Raw genomic sequence first — 21384 nt, 5'->3', positions numbered from 1 at the left:
GATTTATAGTGGGCTACTGCACCAGTAAGTGATGTACATGTAATGTCTGATTTATAGTGGGCTACTGCACCAGTAAGTGATGTACATGTAATGTCTGATTTATAGTGGGCTACTGCACCAGTAAGTGATGTACATGTAATGTCTGATTTATAGTGGGCTACTGCACCAGTAAGTGATGTACATGTAATGTCTGATTTATAGTGGGCTACTGCACCAGTAAGTGATGTACATGTAATGTCTGATTTATAGTGGGCTACTGCACCAGTAAGTGATGTACATGTAATGTCTGATTTATAGTGGGCTACTGCACCAGTAAGTGATGTACATGTAATGTCTGATTTATAGTGGGCTACTGCACCAGTAAGTGATGTACATGTAATGTCTGATTTATAGTGGGCTACTGCACCAGTAAGTGATGTACATGTAATGTCTGATTTATAGTGGGCTACTGCACCAGTAAGTGATGTACATGTAATGTCTGATTTATAGTGGGCTACTGCACCAAGTGATGTACATGTAATGTGATTTATAGTGGGCTACTGCACCAGTAAGTGACAGATTTATAGTGGGCTAGCTGCACAGTAAGTGATGTTAATGTACCATTTATAGTGGGCTACTGCACCAGTAAGTGATGTACATGTAATGTCTGATTTATAGTGGGCTACTGCACCAGTAAGTGATGTACATGTAATGTCTGATTTATAGTGGGCTACTGCACCAGTAAGTGATGTACATGTAATGTCTGATTTATAGTGGGCTACTGCACCAGTAAGTGATGTACATGTAATGTCTGATTTATAGTGGGCTACTGCACCAGTAAGTGATGTACATGTAATGTCTGATTTATAGTGGGCTACTGCACCAGTAAGTGATGTACATGTAATGTCTGATTTATAGTGGGCTACTGCACCAGTAAGTGATGTACATGTAATGTCTGATTTATAGTGAGCTACTGCACCAGTAAGTGATGTACATGTAATGTATGATTAAATGGCTGAATTAAACATGATTATCAGAAGACGGCTGTAATACATGTAACTATTTGATGTGACAGGAATGCGAATAACCTGTTCATCAACAGTTCAGGTAAAACCACGCCCTCCAGGATAAACTTCTTTTACTGCAAAATGTTAGGTGTGTGTGTATGTGTTTTATGCTGCTAATAAAATACACTAACTGCATAACAACAATGAAGAATGAAATGTCTTGATTCAAATAGTTTTTATATACAGTATTGTACCAGGCCTCTAAATTAAATTAGCAAATAAGAGTACAAGGTCATTTGGCCTGTACCAATGGAGATTTATTTTAGGGCATTATGGCCAGAAGACATCGCAACAAGGCAACTTCAACAAGTGTTTTAATATGACACAACAGCACACACTCAAAATAAAGAAGTGTGACCAGTTAGTAACATGCAAAGTAAGGGCCACGAGTCTGTTTAATTTTAACGTCATTGGAGCATATGACTAAAGCATTAGGATTGCAGCAATTTCCCACATGGCCGCCGTTAGATTCGAGCCATGAATATTTGTCCACACCATCATCCATTTGTCTGTCTGTTTCTCAGTCCATCGGGAAATTCTTCAGTGTCTTGTTAGATTACAAGCTTGTGATAGTAACTGCAGTTAGTCTTACATGAAACATATTGTTTTAAAAACTTTTATCAGTCATAGCTGCTAATCATTTGAAAGGAAAGAATATTTGTTAAACACATTTCACCCGCACATTTTGAAACTGCATCTATTTTGAGTCTAATATGACGATTTCAGCATCGATAAAAAGAAAGGCAAGAAAACCACTAAAAGTACTGCATCATATAGTCTACTTCTAACAATATAGACGTACATGTATATGCACTTTCCAAACATAGAATGAATGAATGAATGAATAACGACACCCCAGCACGAAAAATACATCGGCTATTGGGTGTCAAACTATGGTAATGCAAACAAACAAGGTGATGATCAACATCAATATAAAAATTCAAGATTTAAATAAAAACAGTGTAAAGAACTGTGCAAAAATACAAATATCACAGATAGATACTGACTTTTACTTTAAATTTCAATTTGTGCTGTATTGGCCATTCTCAAAGAGAATGTTACACCCATGCACCACGGTGAGGTTACAGCACGTGCAGGGGTTTCCAAACATAGACATATCTCTGTACACATCTGTCTTCCATGACATCAATAAAAAATATGTGTTGGGGGGGGGGGGGGGGGGGGGGGGGACTATAAATCCAAACGTGTCAAATTCAAAATCTGTGAACATACTTCTATTTCAGGGTATATTTCCTCTTGGTGAATGTACCTTCGAGGCTATTCAAGAACCGGGACACCCGTTTTGCATGCAGATCAATAACCATGAGGTCAATGTAAGTATTATAAGCTACTTGAAACCCTTGAAATTTTGACCATTTTGCAATGATATTTTAGTTCCAATAACTAATGTCCTACAGCCCATTCAGATAGCTGAAGTGTGTGCTTGAAAATTGACTGGGTATAGGCCTACCCGTTAGCGTGAAATTTAAACTAAAATTAATGAGCCAAAATGAATCATGCAAAATTTTAATATTATTTTGGACGAGTATTATCAAATATGACTAATGTTCACACTGCAGGCTTGTGTGCAGGGGGAGGGTTTTGGGGTTCAATATATTCTTTTTTTTCAATGTAATTTCTGGGTGTGTATTGTTGTAATTGACTATGTAGTAAATTCTTGTTACTGCATTTTGTAGAAATCTAGTTCAAGTTGAATATTAATATATACTTATTGATTTGTTGATATTATGCGATGACCAATGTCAGAATAACATTTATCAAATGTACGTCAGTGTAGGCAAAACATTGTGAGGTAGCAGTGTTTTTTTGTTGTTGTTGTGGGATTTGTTTTTGTTTTATTTTTTCAGCCACTAGCCCACCGGGCTACTGGTTTTGCATTTGTCACTTAGATATAGCCCTGTGTTAAAAAGCACTAGCGTCGGGCTAGTGGATTTGTCGAACTCTGCTTTATATTATTTTTAAAAGCCAATAAATATTATTGAGCAACACCACAGCACATTGTTTAATCACTGGTAATACTCTGTACTGGATCTTTAACATGGGTGTTCTGGCCTCGATGGTGTTGTGGTTCAGCTATCGGACATACGGCTGGTAGGTACAGGGTTCGCAGCCCGAGTTTTAATGACTCAGTGGGTAGGTGTAAGACCACTACACCCTCTTGTCTCTCACTAACCACTAACAACTAACCCACTGTCCTGAACAGACAGCTCAAATAGCTGAGGTGTGTTCCCAGGAAAGTGTGCTTGAACCTTAATTGGATATAAACACGAACATAAGTTTAAATGAAATGACATGGGTTAATTGTGATATTCATTAGTACAGAGAAAAGAAATTCACTATGGTCACGTAGGCTATATTCTTTTTGATTAGTCTTAGTAACGCGCTTTAGGAGTCTTTTATGTGTATTTTCATAGACAGGGCAGGAGTTAGATGTGCTAATTATGGAACTGTTGTAATACTACATTGTTTTGAGTTCAAATGTGTGACTGATTGATGATTGATTGATTGATCAAAGAATGAATGAATGAATGAAAGTTAAAAGTTTGTTTTGTTTAATAACACCACTAGAGCACATTTTAAAATTAATCATCGGCTATTGGATGTCAAACATTTGGTAATTTTTACATATAGTCTTAGAGAGCAAACTCACTACAATTTTTCGATTAGTAGCAAGGGATCTTTTTTAGTGCATCATCCCACAGACAAGATAGCACATACCACAGACTTTCATATACCAGAATAAATGAATGAAGTCAAATATCAAAGATTACATTTTTTTTTAATCAGTACTTTAGTTTCATAATTAATCAAATTTTTTATTGGTTGATTTCTTTAAAAAAATAATATCCACCTTTATTATCAGAATAATAAAGATTTTGTAACAGAATTCTGCTGTAAAATGTGCCTTGTTAAGGGTGTTACTGTTTGTTGCATACCACAATGGAGTGAAATTAATTCCACCTGCATGAACATTAAGGCTGAACAGTAGCGAGAGTAATCTCAAGGTAAACAAAGAAGTGAAGAGGATTTATCAGTATACACTGTCAGCCACAATCAGATGCAGGAGAGACACTGTGCACATTCATTCAAACCACTCCCAATTCACTGTGTGATATCGGTCTATAAACCAACTGCCAACAGAAAATACAGTGCCACATCTGTGCAGATTAAAATAACAGTTATCTGTACATTAGATGGGGGAAACATGGTACAAAGGGGAAGTTAAAATATCTTTCCTTTTTTTTGGTCCTTCTTTGTGTGTTTGCACTGAGATTTGACCATTCTTAAAGATATCACCTGTTCGCATGTTTTAGATCCTGCCTCAGATTAACAGCTGGGTGAAATAAATGTATTTCACAGATTTAGTGCATTTGAAGGAATGTTTCTTCTGACCATGTGTTTATGCCATGTATCACAATCACTTGTCTGCAAAGGGCATTTCTTAAAGCCGCTGACCCTAGTTATTACCTACTGTAAAATATTTTGAGCTGTTACAGTCTTTTTAACATTAACTTTCATCTTCTAACTTGTTGTTTACATTTTGACAAATCCAATATTTTTCTGGTCATCCTTGTGTTTGTGGTATATTAAAATTAATATTTTAAGAAACGAAAAAGGTAATTGCATGTACATTGTAAAAAAAACCCAACTAGATTCAGCCATTTTAACTTTTTTTATAGCATGCACATGTCAAACTGTTTGATTATACTGAATTCATTAATTGAGAAGTACTTTGTGCGATGAATAGACTAAATGTTATATAATAAATATTAATACATGTATTTGAGGATATCTGTAGGTCTTCTATTTTATTTAAGCCAAACAGGAATAATTTTTCACTATAATCTGTGCAGTATTGCATTACAATTATGTCAACTGTCCTAAGACCATTCTTAAAATAAATAACAACATTTTAATAGTAAGTACGTTGTCTATTATTTTAAAGATTATTAAAAACAAATATTGTAATAAGAAAACCCCCAGGAAGATGACCTTTTGTCATAAATCAACCTCCACCTGTTAATGAGTATTTAAGTTGTAAAAGTCTTGTTAAATACAGATTAACGAAGGCTCAGAATGTCAGATGATACTACTTATCACTTATCTCCTCTCTCTCTCTATCTCTATCTCTATCTCTATCTCTCTGTGGAGTTTGGAATTAACAGTAAATTCATTGAAATTTTAGGGACGACTTGTCCTTGCTGCTGAAAGTGACTATGAAAGAAGTCAGTGGATGGATATCATGGAAAAGTCGAGACGAGTGTAAGTTTTAAAATAAATAAAAAACTATACAGTGAATGGAATAGTTAACTTAACTGTTGAATTGATTCTAAACATTATGAGAAGTATTAGTTTTTATATATGAACATTCTTTTACAATGTATAGTTACTCTGTATCTGTAAAGATTGATCTTCATAATTTAAGAATATTATGAATGAAAAGAGGAATTAAACTGTTGATTTAGTTCAAAATATAATGGGTGTGATGAACATTTTTAGAGGCATACAAACCATATGCATTCTTTTGTAATTCATCTTCCATGTCTGAAAAGTGTACATCTAAAATGTTGATTTTGTAAGGAATATGTTTCTAAAACATTTTTTTTATATAAATGTGTATGCTGGCATTAACACACCCATTCTATAGCATATAAAAAATTTAATAACTGTGTATGGCGCCAAATATTATATCTTGTTTGTTATATTTTGTTATATTATAGTAATTTGATAGGTCAATTTTGTATACCCGGTAGTTGTATAGTTGGTGGGTTTTTCAACTATTTTGCTATTGATTTTAGACATTACAACTTAAAATAACACTGTTAACTTATTGTGCATTGTGAAAGGACTGAACTTGAACTGACTGAGTTGTGTGATACGAATTATATTTCACAGTACCTGGAAGAACATGACTCTTGCTGATGAGATGATTCGTCAGATGGAGAGTCAGGGTCTGCAGATGGCTAGGGAAAAACAGGATTACTTTGGTGAGAGATTAGGCTGTGTTAAAAAATCTCTCAAATTTCATTCACTTAATTTATTTTCTATTTTGCTGAGACAGTAAAAAATAACACAAAATAACATTCATGACATTGGCTTTGGAGGTCACTAAGTCAACAGTGAATTTCACTGATATTAAACTATATATATATAAATATATGTATATATATGTGTATGTGTGTGTGTGTGTGTGTGTGTATATATATATATATACACAGTCAAATCCGCTTATTTGGATGTGCCTCGTGCAACAAAAATATATTCAAATAAGCGGCATATTCAATAAACCGAAGGTACAGTTTCGACATACGATATACCCAATTAAGACCTCGTTGATTTATGCAAACCCTAATTACGATTCTCCCAATTTGGGCCTCATGACATGTGGAATTTTCGTCAAAAACCGGTAAGTATTTTGTGTTAATAAAATACCGATTCCAAGTTCCATATTGTGACTCTGTTGCCATTATCAAGTTTGTCTATAAACTTGATAAATACAAGAGACAACAGTTAATGCCGTTTGTACGCCTAGAAGCAGAAGTGACTAAAACATCTAATGACCCAGATAAAACCACCGGAAGCTCAATTAGACTGGCCACAGTCAAATAATTAAAAGGCCGTTATTAACTTCTTGATAATTAAATGGCCATTATTAACTTCTTTGTACATTTGTAAATCAAGTGCAACAAGACCCCACCCCAACCACCCAATATAATCTTGAATAAGTAGTCATTTCCATGTTCTGTATTTTACCAGGACGTCTATCTGACTATTATCTGTGTGCATTTGTAACTGATTTGACAGGTAAACTAGACTGGCCAAAGTCAAATAAGTGAAAGGCCGTTATTCAATGTAACAGAAGGAAAAACACAAACACAAACGCTAATATTGGGCCCGATATTGGAATGTCTTTTTGTCTGGCGACGGAAAACCATTCTGATAAGGCCTTCTCCACATTGGCTGCTTTTCCTGTTCTCTGTCTTTTTCGTTCTGGGTTAGCATTGGCTAGATACTGGGCACATATCTCGTCGTATTTCTGAGCCAAAGATAAATCGTTTCCTTTCCGTTTATTTGCCATGTTGACATTGTGAAAAAAAAAGAGTTCTTGTCAATATTTATAGCCAAAAGATGATTAATCCAACTTGCTAAGAAAATCTCCTACAACTTACCTTTTGTCGGCATTTAACAATTTAAACAATAAATCACCATAATCGGTCACCCCAAATGGGGCCTCACATTGTGAGCTGCAGAGGAAAAATCACGTGATCAAAAGATCCCGCTAAAAATAACACTAGTAGCAAACGGCTTTTGTTTGTTACTGTCACCGACAATTCATAGAGAAAAATATCTGACAAGTGTTTATTTATGGATTAAACATACACTGCTTCAAAAGTGGCCGACATGAGATTAAGGGATGCCTGCTTACGAAACGCACATGGCCGCCAACAAGGTGGGAATGACCGACTTTGATCCTTGATTGTCCTGCATTGTCTCGGCCATTGGGTCACATTTGAGATGAATCTCAGAGTTCATGGATTAATTACGATGTAATTAGGAAATGTATTGATTAATAACGAGTCATCCGAAATAATTTAAGAAACAAGAAAACAAGTTTGTTGTAAGTCTTTTTCCTTTTTTTAAACAATGAAATTAAATAAAATTAAAAGTATTCATTTTTGCATGTACGATAGTATGGTATTACGTACGATCATAAATTAAAAAAAAACACATCAAGTAACACAAACTTTCCTATGTTTTACGTGCAATTGCCATTCGGCAAGGATAATTTTATATTCAAATATCCGAAAACACGTTTAAAAAACACATCCAATTAACCGTTGGATTTTGTATTGTCATAATGGCAAATGGTTCCGTGCAGGACAAACATATTCAAATATCCGAAATATTCAATAATCCGACATCCAATTAAGTGGATTTGACTATATATATATATATATATATATATATATATATATATATATATATTATTCATATACATTTTATTCTATCAGATTAAATTCAGGGCTCTGGCACTCACCAAATGCGAATTTCAAAAAACAATTGGCGAATGTTATTTTAATTTGGCAAAATAATTTCTTGAAATAATAGATATTTTTTAAGAAAATAAATGGGTTTCTGCAATTTTTGAAGTGTGTTTGATAATTTGGTGAAATTTTCTGTTGACCCAGAACTAGTTCTGAAATTCATATTTTTGTCACTAGCTCCTCATGTTAAAATACTGCTTTTGGGGCACAAAAAAGTTTATTTTATTTAATGACACCACTAGAGCAATTTGATTTATTAATTATTGGCTATTGGATGTCAATCTTTTGACACAAGGTCATGCTAAGAAGCTAAAAATAGAAATTTAGTCTGGGTAAACATTTTCCAGTGCCATTACAGACTTAATGATGTGTTATTCATTTCTGTTTCTAGATCGACTTCAGTCTGAAGTGTTTGCATTGTCTGAAGAAAAGATGAAAACTGAGGTGGGTATTTTGCAATCATTTTTGCAATGCCTTTGTTTCTCTATTGTGTGAAATAACACAGCCTTTACCCACACTTTCTGAACCTATGGTGTAAAATCATCTACAAACAATCTCTAGTGAGGTATCATAGCACCCAGTTTGCTTTTCAGGCTGTTGGGTTAATGCAATGTGAGTGCATGTTTTTCTATAGCACATGTATGAATCTTGTTATATTATACTTACGGAGAACTGTGTTGGTATTCAGAAATAGTCAATAATATACATAATTGGTCATATTCAGGGTTAAAGCTAGGCTAAAAAAACAGTCAGAAATGACTTCTTCCTCTACACACTTTAGGGAGAAGTGAGGAACTTTAGAGAGAAGTGAGTTTTGGTGATGGAGAAATGAGAATTTACTACGTCAAGTTATTTATTTTTCAGCCAGTTGTTTTCTAAAGTGCACACAAAAATAGTATTTTTGTTTTTATTTACAAAATGCCTTTTCTTTTTATGTCAAACCAAACTGAAAATATTTACAAAAAACATTTTGGTAGGAAGATGGGAAGGACTGTACATGTATGCATCGCTATTCAGTTTGTAATAAAACAGAATCTTTAACAAATTGTACACGCTTTGGTGTCAGTCCCTTTGATTTTACCTGTGGTGTATCCAATAGTTAGACCATGTGCATGTGTAACCTAAATTTTAGTGATAGCTGAATGGCTTAAGAAAGTTATGCCTACAGGTCACCTATAGTTCAGCAGGAAGTAAATTAGAACATTGTTTTAAAAAGTAACACAAGTCACAATATAAATCTGTAAAAATAAAATAATTATTTTCTTTAAACAAAAACTCAAACTAAAATTAAGTATTATTAAATAGGTTAGCTTCATTTTCCATTACATTACTGATCAGCTGCAACATTTAAAAAGGGTACCTCCAGTATTGATGGAGTTAGCAGCGTTAAAAAGGATGCTTATAGCAAGGGCTGTAGAATGGGACTGCAGAGGTCAAGGCTCACCACCCACTTTACAGTGTTATTTTATTCAGAAGACTTGAAATGTATTTTAAGACCTGAAATTCAAAATGTTCTTGGGGAAGCATGTCCCCACAAAACAAACCCAGGTTCGGGCTCACAAATACATGTATTTTCATCCATAGACATTCACCCCACCCCCACACCCATTTTCAAATATACTCTGTGTAACAGTCTTGAATAGTACACTTCCCCCACTCGGTTGTAGACACAAGGTCTTTATCAAATAAATGAATGCCATAAGAAGGAGATTTGTGTTTATTATCATTAACAAATTCCTATGAGTCTTGCAGTGAAACAAAGAAGGCATATTAATGATCTTTAAACCTTTGTGGTTGAAAGCGATGAATCTTGAAAAGTCGGCAACATTATTTTTAACAAGTTATTTTTGTTTGCGATTTATTTATTCAGTTCCCTTGCATTTGTAAAACAGTACATAACAAATGAAGAAGAGCAATAAAATATTGTGTTGTTTCACAATGTATTATTAATAAATATAATTTGACGGAAATAAACGAGTTCACTGACCGATTACAAAATGTGGTCACATGATCTTTGGACAAAATGAAGGCAAAATGTACCAATATTTCTGACTGAAAACCCTCCCCAAATCACTGATATATATATATTTTTTGATTTTTTTTAAAAGAAGGCGACTTAGAACTTCGCAATGGATGAAAAGTTAGGCGAAGTTTAGTATGAACGGGCGTTTATTTCGCCCATGTCGCGCCCTTGCGTGATCCCTGTCATTGTTTCCCAGCACATAAACAAAAAGTATTGGTCAATTTAACCTCCAATATTTTAACTCGATAAACCAGTTCATGAAATTATCCCACAGTGCACAATTACGAGGTGTTCCTAAAACATGTTTTTGTAATAGCTGTCCTATTCATTGTTTGTCTAAAACAATTCTAGTAGGTTATGTGGAACTCCTATCTCATCTTGTTCTGTTACTGACTGTTCCCAAAATAATTATATCACATACACCCAATTATGATAAAAATAAAAATGTATTTGATGCTGACATGGTTTACTGCCCGATAATGGTATATATGTATATGTACCAAGAAGTAATTTCATCTTTTGTTACTTTATTTGACAGCTTATTATAAATATTTTGATAGTATTGGAACCTGTATATGTATGTGTCATAAACAGGCTCATCAAAATAAGTCAACAACCAGCAGAATTCATCAACTGTTGTAACTTCCATGTTGGTTAAAATTTACACTAACTATGATACAGAACAATTACATTGATTAGAAAAACTAGTGCTTAATGTAGCTTTTTACTTTGAAGCACAATGAATACACTGAGTTTGCCTTTAAAATGTTATATATTATGTTTCAGGAGCTAGAAAGGTTGAACCAAGAACTTGAGAAAGAGAAACTAAAGATGGAGCAGTTTACTCAAGAACTAAAAGAAGAATACGAAAAAATAAAAGAGTAAGAGCTGTATAATTTGATTTACCTTTTTAATAAATACAGTTTATTACAGTAAGGAAATTGTCATTGATTATCCTATCTTAGGTCTCACTACACAGATCACTTCCGGGTGACAGTTCATTCATCACGGTCCACTATAGTTCCTAATTGTGACACTTGTTATGGTTCACATATTCACTTCTAGGAAATGGTGAAGAATTAAAACAATATGTATGTTTAATGGTAAGCCTTCTGGCTGTATTTTGCCCATGTTATTTTGTAATATTGTGCATCGACCTTTTGGGACATGGGTATATAGCGCAAGTGACAGCCGGAGTGAATCGGTTAATGAACCACCTGTTCGGACCGGTACTACAGCCAGATGCGGTCATATAGCAAAAAACTGAGACGGAAATGTTTTCAATTTTGGAGTGAAAATAAATGCTTATATAATGTATGTTCGCAATGTTGTTAGTGCCAACGAGAACCCGTTCTATGGGCAATCTTCGCTTGAAGTTGGGCAGTTTAACATGGGTTTCAATGGCAGATGACATCTGTGTAGTGAGACCATAATGTAAAACATGAAATTACTGTTTATCTCAAAATATATAAGTTTAGCAAGCCAAAATGAAAATGTACTAGTGTAGCATCCTTATAAAAGGTAATTACATCGATGTTGATTTCAGTCAAGTGTATGGGGCCCTATTTGGGTAAATATTGCAAACGTCAATTTTATTTATTTTTATTATTTTTCTTTTTCTTTTCTTTTTCTTTTTTAGGGGTGTGTGTGTCAAAATGTATATTCTAGTGTTCTTACATGTAATAAATAAATTAATCTGAGTGTCTAACAATGAGTTTCTCATTGTAAAAGGTCAAAATTCAAGGTCACATGGTCAGTATCCAAATTCACCCTAATTTCTGTGATTTTGTGCATAATGATTTTTTTTCGAATGTACAGTCATAATGACAAACAGTTTTGATGGTATTGTGAATATATAACATAGTATTCTACTATGAAAGTAGATTTTGTGTCTGCCATTAACAATATGTGGATCTTCATGCTGAAATATACAGAAAAACCCAGGATTTCAACACTTCATTATGAAACAATTGTTGCCCATAGCAACAATTGATGGAAACTAATATTTTTAATGAACTAACTAGATAATTATCTTCTTTGTATGTTCCCCATATCAGAACTACCAACAAGGTCATACATTACCATACAGTGGCTACTTGTTTGATGGCCATCTATTGTGTGGATGACCAAGGAGTAACAATGTGATATGAAGTTTTATTGGATGGTATGGTACATCTATCTTTTGGTGTATTGGTTAGAGTTCATAAGTTACACGGCTCTAGTATAGCTTTTCATGGTGTAAATGACCCAAATTATCAAACTGACTTCAAACCAAGTTTGACAAAATTGGTCACTAGACTTTAAGGTCTCACTACACAGATCACTTCCGGGTGACAGTTCATTCATCACGGTCCACTATAGTTCCTAATTGTGACACATGGTATGGTTCACATATTCACTTCTAGGAAATGGTGAAGAATTAAAACAATATGTATGTTTAATGGTAAGCCTTCTGGCTGTATTTTGCCCATGTTATTTTGTAATATTGTGCATCGACCTTTTGGGACATGGGTATATAGCGCAAGTGACAGCCGGAGTGAATCGGTTAATGAACCACCTGTTCGGACCAGTACTACAGCCAGATGCGGTCATATAGCAAAAAACTGAGACAGAAATGTTCTCAATTTTGGAGTGAAAATAAATGCTTAAATGCTTATATAATGTATGTTCGCAATGGTGTATGTTGTTAGTGCCAACGAGAACCCGTTCTATGGGCAATCTTTGCTTGAAGTTGGGCAGTTTAACATGGGTTTCAATGGCAGATGACATCTGTGTAGTGAGACCTTAATATAAATTTGATAACATGTATGACCATAATAGGTAACATTTTTAAACATGCACTCTGCATAATAAGTACTGTATAAGATAATCTACTGGCCTCGATAGGATAGTGGTTAAGCCATCGGACATAGGCTGGTAGGTACTGGGTTCACCTCCTGGTACCGGCTCCCACCCAGAGCAAGTTTAACAACTTAATGGGTTGTAAGGCTACTCTACCGACTTCTCTTACTAACCATTAATCCACTGTCGTGGACAGACAGTCCAGATAGCTGAGATGTGTTTCCAGGACAGCATGCTTGAACCTTAATTGGATATAAGCACAAAAATATTTACTGGTTTCGGCTATGAATGAATGAATGAAATAAGTTACCCCTTCCTACATATCAGACCCATAATATATACATTTATATTGATATGTTTGTCAAATGTCTTCATAAGTGCTGTACATTAATGTTGTAATGCAATACATAGACAGTTAGAATGAACTGATTGTAAAGTCCCTTTTTTCATAAAACAAACTATGTACAGCGAATTAAATGTTAAAACGAACCAATTTGTCAAAATTGTGACGAATTTCAGTGTAAATTAGTGTATATACAGAAAACCAATTAATTTTTTTATCTTGTTTGGATCTTATCAGTCAGTAGCATTAATGGCAATGCATCCAAAACAATTATAATGATATTGGTGATAATAGATGAAATATTATAATTGCAAACACCACCAATTATTGTATTTAAATTGGAAAATCCAAAATGGCCAACTTCCTGAATGAAAATGGCTAACTTCCGTAAATGTGTATAACGAATTACTGCTATAACGAACCAGTGTATCTGGTCCCTTGCAGTTCATTATAAGAGTAATTTACTGTACTTAATATAAGATATAAGATTATTTAAGATATAAAAATATACCTTGCTAATTTTGATTCTGTTTGTTTTGATAGAGAGCTTGAAGACACCACAGATATAATGGCTGAACTCCATGAGGACCGAATCCGTTTAGCAGACACTCTGAATGACCAGCAGAATGCTTTGGAAGTTAGTAGACCATTATTATGATTTACACATAAAATAGAACTGTTACAATGTAAAGTGTGTCATATAGTTTTAAGACAACAATATTAAGTGAGAAAATGTTTAGAATTCTTAACTTCCCATACATTTAGATTTTTGGTTGGGTGGGTGGGTTGGGTGTGAAAGTGTAACAATATTTAACTAAACCTTAATAATTAATACATTGGACTAATATCATTTCAAAATGCTTAAAATTAGTTAGTTGAATAGAGTTTAGATCTCTCAAGTGTTGTGGTTTATTTAATCAGTCATGTCTAAAGTGGATATACATTTCTTGCCCACTGGACTGAATAAAGCCAGCTTTTGCATGGTGCTAGATAAATCTTGTCTAGCACCCCCCGGAGCAAGACGATTTTTACATATGCCCGACGTCATATATCATGTTTACGAAAATTGATGTCATAACTTGTATTTTCCAGAATTCTGATGAATTAGGTATTCCCTAAGTTTCAAGTTGTATCATTGTTTTAAAAATATTTTAAAAAATTAATAGTTTCAAGTTTATATTTATTGTTATGTTGTTACATTTTTATGTTGTTGCATAATGTGGACTATATTTTCCACATATGATTAAATGAGTTTGTAGGTGAAATGTTTTGAATTGTTCTATAATAAACTGTAGCTTACAAAATTAATGTTTTGTTACAGTAATTAAATGGGCAAGAAAAAGAATCAATCACCTTTGTGAGGTATAGATATGGCAATTCCCAACCCTTGGGTTGGAATTGCCTTATCTATACCTCACAAGGGTGATTGATTATATTAGTATATGAATTTAATTTAAATTAAAACTTTTATAATTTGGGTTATTAAAATTATTGAAGACTAACACTGTTTTTTTTTTCTACTTTAGTCACTTGCCAGTGACAGAAAAGCAATAATGCAAGAACTGAAGGCCACTGAGAAAACAACTTCAGTATTATCTAAAGAGAAACAAGCACTGGCAGACAAATTACATGAAATTGAAAGCAAAACACAGTCCCTCCTTGAAGCAAAATCAGAAGCTGAAAATAGGTAACACCACATCAGTCTGATACAGCTGTACAACAATGTATATATTTTATTCTGATTTGCCAGTTAATGGATGTGTGTAAGTGAATAGCTGTGTATTCTTTTCATAACTATAGAAATGTTTAAATAGAATGCTGAGGAAATTTTCAGAAAGTTCCGTTTTGTACACTCGTCTTTTTGATCAGTTAACCAAATTTAATGTTTACTGGTCTTATTACATACGACTGACAATTGCATAATTGTACTGAATTTTACATGCACACACACTCACAGTCACACAAACTTTCAACTAAAAACCGAGATTGAATTCTCACTGAAATATTTATTAATGTTGTTTTATTTGCAACATAAGGGGAGACAATTCAGTTGTCTTTTAGTGAATATGTTTTGTATGTGGCCGCTCAGTGATGGATTTAAATGATTTATTATGCTTTTATCAATTTATAACATTTGTAACAATTTGAGTTAATTTTAATGTAGATTGAAGGAAAATGAAGAACGAACAGTTCAGCTAGAAGAAGAAAAAATAAACTTTGCTGAAACAGCCAGTGAACTGAAGACAACTATTCAGGTTTCATTTGATAAATCTTTATATAATTATTGCTTAAAATATATTATATTTTAGTAACAATATTCATTCAAAGTCTTTACAAAACATTCAGCATAACATCAAAATAACAAAAGAATGTTTGTTGACAATTTTTGAAAGACATTAAACAACAAATCAGTATTAAGTTTTCTGCCTTTAAGTTGTTTTTGACTAAGAACACCTTTTTAACAACTAAAATTAGATATTAAATTCATTTTTTTGCTTAGAATATTAGTGTCTGTATATTTAGTGTGTTTGTGGTCGCTCTAATGTTTGTTTTAGTTAAAACATATTTTTCGTTCCAGCCAGTGCTCCACAACTGGTGTAACAAAGGCCATGGTATGTGCTATCATGTCTGTGGGATGGCACATATAAAAGATCCCTTGTTGCTAATCGAAAAGAGTAGCCCATGAAGTAGCGACAGCTGGTTTCCTCTTTCAATATCTGTATGGTCCATAACCATATGTCTGATGCCATATAATCATAAATAAAATGTGTTGAGTGCATCATTAATCAAAATATTTCCTTATTTTACTTAAAACATCATTTTACTTCCTAATATATATTTTTGTTTTCAATGTATAAAATTATTGGGAGGTACAAGCTAGTTCCGGCTTCTAGAAATATTCAGACAATCAGACACACACCTTGTATACTGTAGAATACTTTATTTTCGCGGGATCAAATTTTCGCGATTTAATGAAAATGGGTCAATTCGCGAACATTTATTTTGGCGAATCCCCCAACCCCCATCAATAAAAAAACGAAGTACAGATGACAGATGTCAATAATTTTGTTTTAAAAACGGAACTTAGTTTTGCCGGTTGTTACGCTAATCTGTAAACTAATCCTACATGTACACACGAGTGCTATACACGTAAAACAATAGTTTTTCTGCTTTAACCAATCAAGACTTTATTGTTTACAAGTTAATAAGCTTACAGAACTGTCAGAAGGTGCTTACCGCGTACAGTTTTTCTTAATCCTTATAATTGTTATAAAAACAAAAACCGAAAACAAACGAAACGAAATTTGAAGGCACAAGCTACTAGTACTTGGTAACTTAAGTTTGATTGAAACAATATTTATTGCTGTCAAAATACTAGTTCAAAACGGTTTGTGATTGGCTAACAAGGCCAAAAATAAAAATAAAATTGTGAAACATCTGAACATAGCCCAGTCTGGATTTTTTCACTTCCACATTTTTAATATACTGTGATAATGCATGTTCACTTCCGTCGATTAAACACGTGTAGACTCTGTCCGATGAACTGATCGCTAGCACATGCGAAGGAAAACAGCATAAAGCTTTTTAGTGTTAGTATTGTTTTATTATCATGTATGTACTTACAACCGTGTTCTTGATTTAAAGTTTTAAACAGCTTTTGTGTTTTGTGGTTTGTTCCGTGACAGGAGGGAGCACCGCTTTGTTACTACTAGCCTTGTACACCGGAAACTAATGTGGTATAGTTGAACGAGACTATTTTTTTTTTTTTTTTGGTCTGCCTTTATAAAAAGTTTATTTTCGTGCGAAATTCCACGCGAAAATAAAGTATTATACAGTAATATAAACATTAATATTCTGAACAAGAAAATGCATTTCAAATGTAATTCTAGTCATTTAATATGCTCTGAAGGTCAGAAACGAGTTGTAATAGTGCAAACTCAGAATGCTTTAAATGTTTATTTTTTATATAATTATTTTCGTGTTTGTTTTTAACTGTTTTTCGGTTTGTGGAATGGATCATGTATTTTTATGGGATAACCATATTATGATATCCAATTTGCCGACATATATTAGTAATCTATTATTACAAATTTTGGTTCTTGGCAGCACATTTTAAATTAGTATGGTCATGTTAGCTTTTGTATGTAAATCATGAAATTATTGTGAGTAACATACTGATGAGAAAAAGCCGACTGACGGATTGTCACAAGAATTACTTGACACATTTTATTTTTAACCAGTAACACCATCAAGAATAAAATGCAAACCAACAAAGCAAATCCAAACATATGGTGTGCATCGTTTAGATTAACAGATCTGTTTTATGTCAATAGAAAGTAAGTGAGTATTTGGTTATGACATATTTTCGCTTACAGTGGTAAAACAGTAGTTTTGCTTTCCCAATTTTGTTTGTTTGTTTTTAATCTCAAATTATTGCTTTGTATCTTAACAGGATCTTGCTGCTCAAAAGGAGATGACAGAACAAGAATTAAAGGTACATTCAGTTAATAGTAATTTCAACTAAACTATAAGTTTACAGTGAATCAGTTCAGAAGCATTTTTTAAATTATTATTTGATTCAGGAATTATGTATTTGAAGATTCTACCTTGTGTTTTAAACCTGCTGTATTATATATTACTTTCAAGTATAAGAAACTGAAATATTTATTCAGTTGTTTGGCAGATATTTTAGTCATCAGTGTGATTTATGTATTATTTATACTCGAAATGCTTATTCACTTAAGTTTTGTTTTAAAGTGTAGAGTTATTGCCATGTGTTGTAGGAGGAAGTAAAGGCTCGGCTAGCAGCTGAGATGAGGCTGCGTGCGGCTGAAGGATCTCTACTGCGTTTAGAGAACGTGGTGGAGGATGAGAAGAACAAGTTTGATGTGCATGTCAAAGAGGAGATGGTTGTTAATGTCAAGAAACTCAAAGGTGAGCTAGATTTCATTGTGTATAGTGTGATGTGCATGTCAAAGAGATGGACGTTAATGTCAAGGAACTCAATGAGCTGCCTTTCAGTGTATATAATAGTCATCAGGGGTTGATTTTTTTTTTTTTACCACTATCCCAAAGGAATAGTGAATTTCAAAAAACACTATTCCATCTAAAAATGTACTATCCCTTCAATTATTAATGTACCACTAGTTTTTTTTACTGTGCTACGTCGCCCTGTACAACATTGCGTAACGAATAATTGTTTATATACCAGTCTATGCATTACTGCGTACTAGCTGGAATTACAAACGAACTCACTCCAAACATTAGTATCGATCAAAAAGACGTTTATTTTGTACCGGTAAGTGCATGAGAAAGGTCTTAGTAGGGCGAGGATATGTTCTGCAGAAAAATGTAGCTGAAGAAAAAGCCTAAGCGGAATAGTCGTGGGCGATTTTCGGTATTCCGTGCTTTATTTTCACTTTCATGACGGAATATTGGAAGAATTGTTTTACTATTCTGTTTCAAAATTTACTATTTGCGGAAGAGCGTAAAATTCTACTCCTGGTCAAAGAGGAGATGGTTGTTAAAGGAGAGGACAATTAAGGCATTTGGCCTGGTATGCATATTCAACGATATATAATGCACATTATTGCTTAATATCAACACGTATAATCGAATAGTTAATTAATAACACGGTTAAATGTGACGGCTATTATATATAACGGGCGCAGCCATTTTGTACCATCTCAGTGAGTACGCCCTCTGGTGAGCTGGTGGTTATGTAATACTTAACGCATGAGCCTTAGAACTAGAGAAACACGATCTACCTGGTTTTTGCGGGATTATAAATAGTCATACATTGCAATGTTCTGTAATAATACACATCCCAGTAAGCCGGCAATAAGTATATCCAGCACTATATATATTAGTTTTCAATACAAAATAAAATACCATTGTCAAAGTGGCTACACAACAAGTCGAAACAATTAACAATGTTTTGCCCATGCATTATCCTACGTACTGAAATGATATACGGAGTGTTTTCTTAGTTAATTGGTCTATGCTGTTAGTTTCTTCTACCTGTGATTCCTGATTGGCAGGTGTGTATTTGATTGGCAACCAGACGAGCCAATTAATTGACGCTGTCTAGACACAAAAATACATACCGGTATTGTGGAATATTGCTTGTCGCCCCTAAAAATGTAATGGACATGGTTTATTACTGTAAATAGTTCTGTAAAACTATTGATTAAGTAGACTTTTGCATCTAAAACCACAGAACTGACCAATTACGTACTCCCAAAGAAAAGAAAATTATCACTTGGGTATCGTGGGTTGTCATTTTTGCTCCAACTTAGCATATCAATAGGCCTAATTTTGTACATTTTACCGTTGGATTATTTAACAGAGAAAAATACTATAACCCCATTTTGTTCCGTTAATACAACTTGAAATATATTTAGTTAAATAGTTTATTATAATATTACATCATTTATGCTGTTTTACAAGTCAGGTTGATCAAAGAGAAGCGCCTTGTCGAAAATTACTGCTTTTGTTTACACTGTGCATACAGGAGTTGGTCAGGAGCTGACGTCACTTCGCCCCAAGCTATCCCACCGGACGTCACAAAAACTAAACAAAATGGCTGCCCCCAGTTAGCAGGAATAATCATGGTTTTTTATTAACTCTAAAATTACGCATTTTTCATTTGCTAAAGTGTCAGTATGTGTTGGTGGTCCGGGTATGTATCTTTCCAACACATAAGGCTCTTGTTTGAGTTGACCCTACCTTTAATGTCAGGAAACTTAAAGGTGAGCTGGCTTCTAATGTGTTTAATGTGATGTGTAGGTCAAAGAGGAGATGGTTATTAATGTCAAGAACTTAGTTGAGCTGGCTGCTAATGTGCTTAATGTTATGTGTAGGTCAAAGAGGAGATGATTGTTAATGTCAAGAAACTCAAGTTGAGCTGGATTTAATTATGTATAATGTGATGTGCAGGTCAAAGAGATGGACGTTAATGTCAAGAAACTCAAAGGTGAGCTGGCTTCTAATGTGTTTAATATGATGTGTAGGTCAAAGAGGAGATGGTTGTTAATGTCAAGAACTTAGTTGAGCTGGCTGCTAATGTGCTTAATGTGATGTGTAGGTCAAAGAGGAGATGATTGTTAATGTCAAGAAACTCAAGTTGAGCTGGATTTAATTATGTATAATGTGATGTGCAGGTCAAAGAGATGGACGTTAATGTCAAGAAACTCAAAGGTGAGCTGGCTTCTAATGTGTTTAATATGATGTGTAGGTCAAAGAGATGGTTGTTAATGTCAAGAAACTGAGTTGAGCTGGCTGCTAATGTGTTTAATGTGATGTGTAGGTCAAAGAGGAGATGATCGTTAATGTCAAGAAACTTGAGTTGAGCTGGCTGCTAATGTGCTTAATGTGATGTGTAGGTCAAAGAGGAGATGATTGTTAATGTCAAGAAACTCGAGTTGAGCTGGATTTAATTATGTATAATGTGATGTGCAGGTCAAAGAGAAGGACGTTAATGTCAAGAAACTCAAAGGTGAGCTGCCTTTCAGTGTATATAATGGTCAAAGAGGAGATGGTCATTAATGTCAAGAAACTAAAAGGTATCATAGTGTATAATGTAATGTGCAGGTCAAAGAGGAGATGGTTGTTAATGTCTAGAAACTCCAAGGTGAGCTGGATTTCTATATGTATAATGGATTTACAGGTCAAAGAGGAGGTTATGGTTAATGTCATCACTTACAGATGAGCAAGCTTTCATTGTTTATTATATAATGTTGTTGGCTTTTATTATGTATAATCTGATTTAGAGATGATTAATGTAAAAACCCCCACAAAAAACTAAAAATTGAGCTGGCATTTATTGTGTATGATTTATTGTTGAGGTGAGCTGGCTTTTATTATGGTAATGTAATTTTGAGGATAAAGAGGATTTGTCAAGAAACTAAAAGGTGAGCTTTTTATAAAATGTGAAATAGTCTTTTTCCTGTTACTATGACTAGTATAGTACATATTCTTCTTTGTATTGGAACGTGTGTAAAGTCTGTTTGCCGCTAAAGAGTAGTCATCTAATACAATTATTACTGGGCAAGATGAAAACAA

The 21384-nt window shown here is 33.9% G+C and overlaps 1 protein-coding gene across 11 annotated transcripts in view; it reads left to right on the top strand.

Annotated features, from left to right (window-relative positions):
- LOC121371270 (pleckstrin homology domain-containing family D member 1-like) overlaps positions 1-21384 on the top strand; it is a 75612-nt gene that overhangs the window by 42005 nt on the left and 12223 nt on the right. For all 11 annotated transcript variants that reach the window (XM_041497031.1, XM_041497030.1, XM_041497039.1 and 8 more), the window contains exons 3-12: positions 2291-2380; positions 5254-5330; positions 5964-6055; positions 8505-8557; positions 10923-11017; positions 13864-13957; positions 14847-15007; positions 15485-15575; positions 17774-17815; positions 18105-18255. In XM_041497031.1, coding sequence (XP_041352965.1) covers positions 2291-2380; positions 5254-5330; positions 5964-6055; positions 8505-8557; positions 10923-11017; positions 13864-13957; positions 14847-15007; positions 15485-15575; positions 17774-17815; positions 18105-18255 — 946 coding nt within the window. The remainder of the gene's footprint in view (positions 1-2290; positions 2381-5253; positions 5331-5963; positions 6056-8504; positions 8558-10922; positions 11018-13863; positions 13958-14846; positions 15008-15484; positions 15576-17773; positions 17816-18104; positions 18256-21384) is intronic.

Source organism: Gigantopelta aegis, chromosome 4 (genome assembly GCF_016097555.1).
Source record: "Gigantopelta aegis isolate Gae_Host chromosome 4, Gae_host_genome, whole genome shotgun sequence".
NCBI lineage: Eukaryota > Metazoa > Mollusca > Gastropoda > Neomphalida > Peltospiridae > Gigantopelta > Gigantopelta aegis.
Note: the sequence above shows the minus strand (reverse complement) of the source record. Positions and strands in the feature narration are given on the sequence as shown.